Genomic DNA, 10045 nt, shown 5'->3' with positions numbered 1-10045 from the left:
TGGGGGTGACAATGGGGGCAGGGAGTGTGGTCCCTGGGGGTGACAATGGGGGCAGTGAGTGTGGGTCCTGGGGGGGTGACAATGGGGGCAGTGAGTGTGGTGCCTGGGGGGTGACAATGGGGGCAGTGATTGTGGGTTCCTGGGGGGGTGACAATGGGGGCAGTGAGTGTGGTCCCTGGGGGTGACAATGGGGGCAGGGAGTGTGGTCCCTGGGGGTGACAATGGGGGCAGTGAGTGTGGGTCCTGGGGGGGTGACAATGGGGGCAGTGAGTGTGGTTCCTGGGGGGTGACAATGGGGGCAGGGAGTGTGTGTGGGTCCCTGGGGGGGAGACAATGGGGGCAGTGATTGTGGGTCCCTGGGGGGTGACAATGGGGGCAGTGATTGTGGGTTCCTGGGGGGGTGACAATGGGGGCAGTGAGTAAGGTCCCTGGGGGGTGATGATGGGGACAGGGAGTGTGGGTCCTGGGGGGGGTGACAATGGGGGCAGTGATTGTGGGTTCCTGGGGGGGTGACAATGGGGGCAGTGAGTAAGGTCCCGGGGGGGTGACAATGGGGACAGGGAGTGTGGGTCCCTGGGGGGTGACAATGGGGGAAAGGAGTGTGTGTGGGTCCCTGGGTGGGTGACAATGGGGGCAGTGAGTAAGGTCCCTGGGGGGTGACAATGGGGGCAGTGAGTAAGGTCCCTGGGGGGTGACAATGGGGGCAGTGAGTAAGGTCCCTGGGGGTTGACAATGGGGGCAGTGAGTAAGGTCCCTGGGGGTTGACAATGGGGGCAGTGAGTAAGGTCCCTGGGGGGTGACAATGGGGGCAGGCAGACCCGTGGATTGCAGCTTCCTATGGAGGGGTCAGGATAGTGGCTGTTGGCTTTGTAGAAGGCCCCCATGCTACGTTGCTGTAGTCGCCATTTCTTTTTTCTTTCTTATGACACGGTTTCCAGTTCGGCTCCCCGTTATTTCCTTTACGGCGTGTGGCGCCACCCCTGGTGACTGGAGCGTACTGCGGCTGGCCATTCAGGAAGCGCTGCAGGGATCAGCGAGGGGGTCGCTCCTTTCTGTAAAATGGCTGAGACCAGGTCATCCCTTGTGGCCCGACGCGCGTCTTGGACACCCTGAAGACACAATCCAAGTGTTTTGATGTTTTCCTGGGTGACCAGGGCTGATGTTTCTATACCTGGGGTGGATCAGCAGGTTATTTTCTATCCTCGGAGGTGAGCACTGTTCCTGACTCGTTGTCTTCATGGGGATCAGAGGCACCCTGGGTGATATTCCTGGGCGTAAACACCCAAAACTTTTTTTTTTTTTTAAGTTAAAGCTGTTTATTGGTTTACAGAAACACAGCAGGACACGTTCTGTCCCTGAGGGAGAAACTGAAGAAATATTTTGTGTCACTTTTTCCAGTCACTCCCAGAGCTGCACTCACAATTCTGCTCGCCTGTTCAGGTTATAAGATCTTACGTGTCCTCGCTGCCCCTGCTGGTTCAGTGTCTGTACAGCGCATTCTCTGCTGGGATTTCTGCGCGCAGCACACACATAGCGCCCACGATGCAGTACGACCACGCTCGCGGTCTAAGCGTGTCTCACATTTTCATCCCCTGTGCTCCCCTCATTGCATCGCTCTCTCCAGCTCCGTCAGTAAATCTTCGGGGCAGGGATGTAATGTTTCTGTGTCCAGATTCCGGAAATCTTGGTTGTCCATTAGTAAAACCAGAGTATCAGCAATCTTCCCGAGATCAAACTGTACGTGTCGGAGCCCCGGGGCCATGACGTGGGGGCGCTGCAGGACGTTGTTCTCATGTCCATCCCGCAAGACCTGAATCCTGTGCTCAGCGATGATCCTCAGGAAGGTGAAAAACTCTTTATAATCAATCCCAGCGCAGGATTTCAGCATGACCTGTGCAAAATATCACAAGTACAAATGATTCCCACAGCAAGAAAATCACAGGGACGGGGATCGGCACCGCCCGGGAGAACAGGGATGGGGATCGGCACCAGCCAGGAAAACAGGGACGGGGATCGGCACCGCCCGGGAGAACAGGGATGGGGATCGGCACCAGCCAGGAAAACAGGGACGGGGATCGGCACCGCCCGGGAGAACAGGGACGGGGATCGGCACCAGCCAGGAAAACAGGGACGGGGATCGGCACCAGCCAGGAAAACAGGGACGGGGATCGGCACCAGCCAGGAAAACAGGGACGGGGATCGGCACCGCCCGGGAGAACAGGGACAGAGATCGGCACTGCCCGGGAGAACAGGGACGGGGATCGGCACCGCCCGGGAGAGCAGGGACGGGGATCGGCACCGCCCGGGAGAACAGGGACGGGGATCGGCACCAGCCTGGAAAACAGGGACGGGGATCGGCACCGCCCGGGAGAACAGGGACGGGGATCGGCACTGCCCAGGAAAACAGGGACGGAGATCGGCACTGCCTGGGAGAGCAGGGACAGGGATCGGCACCGCCTGGGAAAACAGGGACGGGGATCGGCACCGCCCAGGAAAACAGGGACGAGGCTTGGCACTGCCGGGGAGAACAGGGACAGGGCTCGGCACCAGCCAGGAGAACAGGGACGGGGATCGGCACCGCCCAGGAGAACAGGGACAGGGCTCGGCACTGCCCAGGAGAACAGGGACAGGGCTCAGCCGCGCCCGGGAGAACAGGGACAGGGCTCGGCACCAGCCAGGAGAACAGGGACGGGGATCGGCACCGCCCGGGAGAACAGGGACGGGGATCGGCACCTCCAGGGAGAACAGGGACGGGGATCGGCACCAGCCTGTAAAACAGGGACGGGGATCGGCACCGCCCGGGAGAACAGGGACGGGGATCGGCACCGCCCAGGAAAACAGGGACAGAGATCGGCACTGCCTGGGAGAGCAGGGACAGGGATCGGCACCGCCCGGGAAAACAGGGATGGGGATCGGCACCGCCCGGGAAAACAGGGACGAGGCTTGGCACCGCCGGGGAGAACAGGGACAGGGCTCGGCACTAGCCAGGAGAACAGGGACAGGGCTCGGCACCAGCCAGGAGAACAGGGACGGGGCTCGGCACCGCCCAGGAGAACAGGGACAGGGCTCGGCACCAGCCAGGAGAACAGGGACGGGGATCGGCACCAGCCAGGAAAACAGGGACGGGGATCGGCACTGCCCGGGAGAACAGGGACGGGGATCGTCACCGCCCAGGAAAACAGGGACAGAGATCGGCACCGCCCGGGAGAGCAGGGACAGGGATCGGCACCGCCCGGGAAAACAGGGACGGGGATCGGCACCGCCCGGGAGAACAGGGACGAGGCTTGGCACCGCCGGGGAGAACAGGGACAGGGCTCGGCACCAGCCAGGAAAACAGGGACGGGGATCGGCACAGCCCAGGAGAACAGGGACAGGGCTTGGCACTGCCCAGGAGAACAGGGACAGGGCTCAGCCGCGCCCGGGAGAACAGGGACAGGGCTCGGCACCAGCCAGGAGAACAGGGACAGGGCTCGGCACCAGCCAGGAGAACAGGGACGGGGCTCGGCACCAGCCAGGAGAACAGGGACAGGGCTCAGCCGCGCCCGGGAGAACAGGGACAGGGCTCGGCACCAGCCAGAACAGGGACAGGGCTCGGCACCAGCCAGGAGAACAGGGACAGGGCACGGCACCAGCCAGGAGAACAGGGACGGGGCTCGGCACCAGCCAGGAGAACAGGGACGGGGCTCGGCACCAGCCAGGAGAACAGGGACGGGGCTCAGCACCGACCAGGAGAACAGGTTCAGGGCTCGGCCGCGCCCGAGAGAACAGGGACAGGGATCGGCAACAGCCGGGAGAACAGGTTCAGGGCTCGGCCACGCCCGGGAGATCAGGGGCGAGGCTCGGCACCAACAGGGAGAACAGAGACGAGGCTCTGAACCACCTGAGAAAATATGGGTGGGGCTCAGCACCACCCAGGGAGTAAAGGCCCCGTCTCACATAGCGAGATCGCTAGCGAGATCGCTGCTGAGTCACAAGTTTTGTGACGCAACAGCGACCTCAGTAGCGATCTCGCTATGTGTGACACGTACCAGCGATCAGGCCCCTGCTGCGAGATCGCTGGTCGTGTCAGAATGGCCTGGACCTTTTTTTGGTCGTTGAGGTCCCGCTGACATCGCTGAATCGGTGTGTGTGACACCGATCCAGCGATGTCTTCACTGGTAACCAGGGTAAACATCGGGTTACTAAGCGCAGGGCCGCGCTTAGTAACCCGATGTTTACCCTGGTTACCAGCGTAAATGTAAAAAAAACCAAACAGTACATACTCACCATCTGTTGCCCGTCAGGTCCCTTGCCGTCTGCTTCCTGCTCTGACTGCTGCCGTAAAGTGAGAGCACAGCAGTGACGTCACCGCTGCGCTCTGCTCTCACTGTACGGCGGCTCAGTCAGAGCAGGAAGCAGACGCCAAGGGACCTGACGGGCAACAGATGGTGAGTATGTAGTGTTTGTTTTTTTTTTACATTTACGCTGGTAACCAGGGTAAACATCGGGTTACTAAGCGCGGCCCTGCGCTTAGTAACCCGATGTTTACCCTGGTTACCCGGGTGCTGCAGGGGGACTTCGGCATCGTTGAAGACAGTTTCAACGATGCCGAAGTCGTTCCCCTGATCGTTGGTCGCTGGAGAGAGCTGTCTGTGTGACAGCTCCCCAGCGACCACACAGCGACCACACAGCGACGCTGCAGCGATCAGCATCGTTGTCTGTATCGCTGCAGCGTCGCTGTGTGAGACGGGGCCTTAAGGATGGGCTCAGCACCAGCCAGGATAAACAGTAACGGGATTAACACCAGCTGGGAGAACAGGGACGCGGCTCAGCCCCACCCAGAAAAACAATGATGGGGCTTGGCACTAGCCTGGAGAACAGAGATGGAACTTGCCACCACCAGAGTACCGAGACAGTGCTCAGCACCACCCGGAGAACAGGGATGTGGCTCAATGCCACCTGGGAAACAATGATGGGACTCTGCACCACCAAACAACAGTAACGGTGGTCTGCACCACCCAGGAAACGGGATAGGGCTCAGTACCACCCAAGAAACCATGACGTAGCATGGCACCACAGGTAGAACAGAGATGGGGCTCGGCAGACACGATAACTAGGATGGGACTCGGCGCCACACGGAGCGCATGAACAGGGCTTGGCACCACAGGGTGAATGGAGACGGGGCTCGGCACCACCGAGGGATAGGGCTACGTATTACGAAAGAAGCGCTACAGTGATCTGAGATGATTAACGTTCTGTCACCTGACAGTGCTGCTCCCAGTCGTCCATCGTCTCCTTCCACTCACTGATCTCGCTCTTCACATCGTTCAGCTCTGCCTGCAGGTAGCTCCACATGACCGAGACGTTACACCCGTTCACCCAGTTATGGTTGATGGAGATGGTGTCCTCCTGGAAGATCAGATTCACAATTCATGATGTCAGAACTGTCTCCAGGTTTTAATCCCTCCACCATATACGCTCTTATAGGGCTGTGACCTCGTCACCGGGGGTCCACCCACCTCGTTACCCAGGGGTCCACCCACCTCGTCTCCAGGAGGTCCTCTCACCTCGTCACCGTGGGTCCACCCACCTCGTTACCCAGGGGTCCACCCACCTCGTCTCCCGGAGGTCCTCCCACCTCGTCACCGGGGGTCCACCCACCTCGTTACCCAGGGGTCTACCCACCTCGTCTCCCGAAGGTCCTCCCACCTCGTCACCGGGGGTCCACCCACCTCGTTACCCAGGGGTCTACGCACCTCATCTCCCGGAGGTCCTCCCGCCTCTCTCAGCTCTCAAATCCTTTCGAGAACTGTGGACCTTTCATTACGCTAAATAAACCCATAACCCAATTACAGGTGGAGTGGAGTGTGGTGCAGCCTCTCACCAAATTGTACACCTGATGGTGCCAACCGCTGGGCACAAAGATGATCTCCCCAGCCTCCTGTATGACCTCCAGGAATGGGGGGCAGACGTCGTGGAGCGAAGGTGCGGTCACATCGTATGGAAGGCGCCCGCTGCAATCACGCAGATGTTCCTCCTGGCCAGGTGGGAAGAGCAGCCACTTCTTACGACCACATATATTCGCCGACCAACTGTAGGAACGGAAGACGTCAGCGTGGAACGGAGTCCTGTCAGTGTGACATTATAGGAAAGGGATTATTATAATGCGGAGGGTGAAGCGCGTCTTTCAATCGACCACCGTAGTAATGGTCGTCCGGCAGAAATGGCGGCAGTCGCCTCTTCGCCTTCCTCACATGCTAAACATTGCTAGGGAGCGACATGTCTGCATAATTCAGTCAGGGGAAGGCTCTGCTCCATTGTACGACATCTGCTGCAGTGAGCGCTCAGCACAGCGACATGCATGTGGGTGACAGCTGTGTATGGCTTGTCAGCTGCGTGCCCCTTTACTGCAGGACGGCACGCTGAGCACCGTGACAGGCAAGTTAAAAAAAAGGCCAAGCTGAATTATGACTTGCTTCTCACAGCATCTTAGGGCGCCGCAGTGTGCCGCCATGCACCTGCCTTGAGGTGTGATGCAGCAGCGCACACAGCAATACTTGGATGCGCCATGGTCAAACACGCAGTAGCACCAGCGGAACACTTTTCTCCCGCAGCCTGGGGAGACTGTGTTTAGGGTAGTGTCCCCGATAGCAATGTCAGTCCCACCATGTCATCTTCATACCCATGGTGACATTACGCGGAGTTTCCCAGTGGTGTCTGCACAGTGAGCTGTCGTCCAATTGTGTGTGAGTGCATGGACTGTCAGGATGGACAGCGGCAGGAGGACAGTGTCAGGAGGACAGCGGCAAGAGGACAGCGGCAAAAGGACAGAGGCAAAAGGACAGCGGCAGGAGGACAGCGGCAGGAGGACAGCGGCAGGAAGACAGCGGCAGGAAGACAGCGGCAGGAAGACAGCGGCAGGAGGACAGCGGCAGGAAGACAGCGGCAGGAAGACAGCGGCAGGAAGACAGCGGCAGGAAGACAGCGGCAGGAAGACAGCGGCAGGAGGACAGCGGCAGGAAGACAGAGGCAGGAGGACAGCGGCAGGAAGACAGCGGCAGGAGGACAGCGGCAGGAGGACAGCGGCAGGAGGACAGCGACAGGAGGACAGCGACAGGAGGACAGCGACAGGAGGACAGCGGCAGGAAGACAGCGGCAGGAGGACAGCGACAGGAGGACAGCGGCAGGAAGACAGCGACAGGAGGACAGCGACAGGAGGACAGCGGCAGGAAGACAGCGGCAGGAGGACAGCGACAGGAGGACAGCGGCAGGAAGACAGCGGCAGGAAGACAGCGGCAGGAAGACAGCGGCAGGCGTCAGCATGTCAGTGTAGTCATTACACGGCGGCATGAGCCGCAGTGTTTGCTCTTTGTATAACACTGCCCCGTTTTCTAGGGACGGGTCCTCTCCTCCTCACATCCGCTCATTGCCCTGACTGTGCACAAGTGACTGGAGATCTGGAGCGGAGGCTGCAGCTGACCCCGACCAGCGAGAACAGAGAAGAGCGGTCAGGAGGAGGCCGACGGCAAAATGCACAAGCCGGATATTCTGCTGCAAGAGCGTTATAGTCCAGATACAAGAACGATAAAAGAGGAAGAATGCAATAAAATAAAAGGGAAAAAGCCAAACTCACCAGCACCACCGAGCTAACGTTACCGCTGAGCAAACGTCAATGAGTAAACATCACTGCCGAGCAAACACCACCGAGCCAACGTCATCGTCACCGCCGAGCAAATGTCACTGGCACCGACGAGCAAACACCCCCGAGCTAACGTCACCATCACCCCCGAGCTAACGTCACTGAGTAAACATCACCGACAGCACTGAGCCAACGTCACCGCCGAGCAAACGTCACTGAACATGTGGAGCAAAAACTGGGATATTACAATGAGGCGGATATGATAATGAGATGGAGATTATATAATAATGAGTTGGATATTATAATAAGATGGAAATTATATTATAATGAGAATATGATAATGAGGTGACTACAGAAGCTTTTTTTCTGCCATTAATAGAACAGAATAATTATCTTACACCTCACCTCTGCTGCTGATGGCACAAAGATGGGCGTATATACACACTGCTGCCGTACATACCAGGAGCCGGCGGGGCCCATGTACACAAAGCGGTAATCATCCACACCGATGGCGTCCCAGTATTCATTCAACCAATCAGAGGAGAAGTAAAGTGGCGTCTCATACACGTCCTGATCCGGGAACGCCCTGCAGAGAGAAACAGGGATCACACACTGAGGACCCTGGGGGAGGAGAAATGGACAGATCTGGGGAGAGGGGGACCACACACCAGAAGGGGGTATGAAACAGACACGACTCCCGGGGAGGAGCAGGGAAGACACGACTCCTAGGGAGGCGTAGGACAGACATGACCCCAGTGGAGGAGCAGGGCAGACATGACCCCGGGGAGGCGTAGGACAGACACGACTCCCTGGGAGGAGCAGGGCAGACACGACTCCTGGGGAGGAGTAGGGCAGACATGACTCCTGGGGAGGAGCAGGGCAGACACGACTACCGGGGAGGAGCAGGGCAGACACGACTACCGGGGAGGAGCAGGGCAGACACGACTACCGGGGAGGAGCAGGGCAGGCATGACTCCTGGGGAGGAGCAGGGCAGGCATGACTCCTGGGGAGGAGCAGGGCAGGCATGACTCCTGGGGAGGAGCAGGGCAGGCATGACTCCTGGGGAGGAGCAGGGCAGGCATGACTCCTGGGGAGGAGCAGGGCAGGCATGACTCCTGGGGAGGAGTAGGGCAGACACGACTCCTGGGGAGGAGCAGGGCAGGCATGACTCCTGGGGAGGAGCAGGGCAGACACGACTCCTGGGGAGGAGCAGGGCAGACACGACTCCTGGGGAGGAGTAGGGCAGACATGACTCCTGGGGAGGAGCAGGGCAGACACGACTCCTGGGGAGGAGGATAAAGAATAAGCATGTCATCATGTAGCGGGCAGTGCTGCCTCCTCGTACCGCCTCATGTGCCAGTCCTTCAGGTAGCGGCAGCCCAGGGCAGAGCGGTGGCCACTCTCGGTATAGTCCCTCCAGTAGGCGATGTATTCTCGGAGGGGCTGGGGCTCCTTAGGATTGGCGTTGTATTCCTTCACATCACAATTTGCTACTGGAACGACGGCGTCTCCTGAAATAAGAAATATAGGAATCATCCCATGTGATTAATGGTGCGAGGCGATCCCCGGGGAACGATCAGATGGGTAGAAACGGTGCAGGCGAATACAGCGAAACATCTGCCCCCCCATGGCCATTTCCCACCCAGGCTCCATTAGGGTGTGCGGCGGGATAGCCAGCATGGTGGAGGCCGGGACCTGTCTGCATGCTACATGGCGGCTGCTCCTGTCTATGGGCGGCTCAGCCCCTCGTACCGAACACCCGCAGCAGGTGATCCCAGTTGGGTTTTTTATCGGTGGTGACCCAGGAGCGGCGGCTGCTCCACGTGCGGGAGAACTGCGCGGACAGGAGGCACGGAGTGTTGGCGGCCATGTACCGATGGAAGAAATCATCGTAGCTGAACGTGTCCGGGTCTTCTACGCGCTCAACGCGGCTCATGGTGGGGGAGGGGCTCACCGGCTATTATATGTCTGATTATTACCGGGGACCATGACGACCACACGTGTGACTAGGATCACAAAGGGCCCCGCAGTTATATTACCAGGGGCCCATGTGTTATATCATCAGGGGCCCCTTTCCTCTATTATTAGTGGCCCCTCAGTTATATTATCAGGGGCCCTTTCCTCTATTATTAGTGGCCCCTGACTATATTACCAGGGGCCCATGTGTTATATTATCAGTGGCCCCTTTCCTCTATTATTAGTGGCCCCTCAGTTATATTATCAGGGGCCCTTTTCTCTATTATTAGTGGCCCCTGACTATATTACCAGGGGCCCATGTGTTATATTATCAGTGGCCCCTCAGTTATAGTATTGGGGCCCCTGGCAGCTTTCTTGCCCTCTATCTCCTCTCGGGTCCCTCCAGTCACCCGCCGGCCGCTGTCCCTTCTCACAGTTCCGCCGGCGCCGCAGTTTCTGCACGGTCAGTA

At 58.9% G+C, this 10045-nt stretch overlaps 1 protein-coding gene across 2 annotated transcripts; it reads right to left on the bottom strand.

Moving 5' to 3' along the window:
* Positions 1–507: 507 nt before the first annotated feature.
* On the bottom strand, positions 508–10037 carry JMJD4 (jumonji domain containing 4). 2 transcript variants are annotated; one of them, XM_077267824.1, is made up of 6 exons: positions 9372–10037; positions 8965–9130; positions 8079–8204; positions 5864–6107; positions 5242–5388; positions 508–1891 (listed from the first exon to the last, which is right to left on the bottom strand). In XM_077267824.1, the coding sequence occupies exons 1-6, from the start codon at positions 9553–9555 to the stop codon at positions 1604–1606; spliced, it is 1155 nt and encodes a 384-aa protein (XP_077123939.1). In that variant the 5' UTR covers positions 9556–10037; the 3' UTR covers positions 508–1603. The 2 variants fall into 2 exon arrangements, with proteins under 2 accessions (XP_077123939.1, XP_077123940.1); XM_077267825.1 differs by having other exon boundaries at positions 9494–9979.
* Between the last annotated feature and the right edge of the window lie 8 nt (positions 10038–10045).

The sequence above is a fragment of the Ranitomeya variabilis genome, chromosome 6, assembly GCF_051348905.1.
Source record: "Ranitomeya variabilis isolate aRanVar5 chromosome 6, aRanVar5.hap1, whole genome shotgun sequence".
In the NCBI taxonomy this organism is placed as follows: Eukaryota; Metazoa; Chordata; class Amphibia; order Anura; family Dendrobatidae; genus Ranitomeya; species Ranitomeya variabilis.
This window is presented reverse-complemented; position numbering and strand designations above follow the sequence as displayed.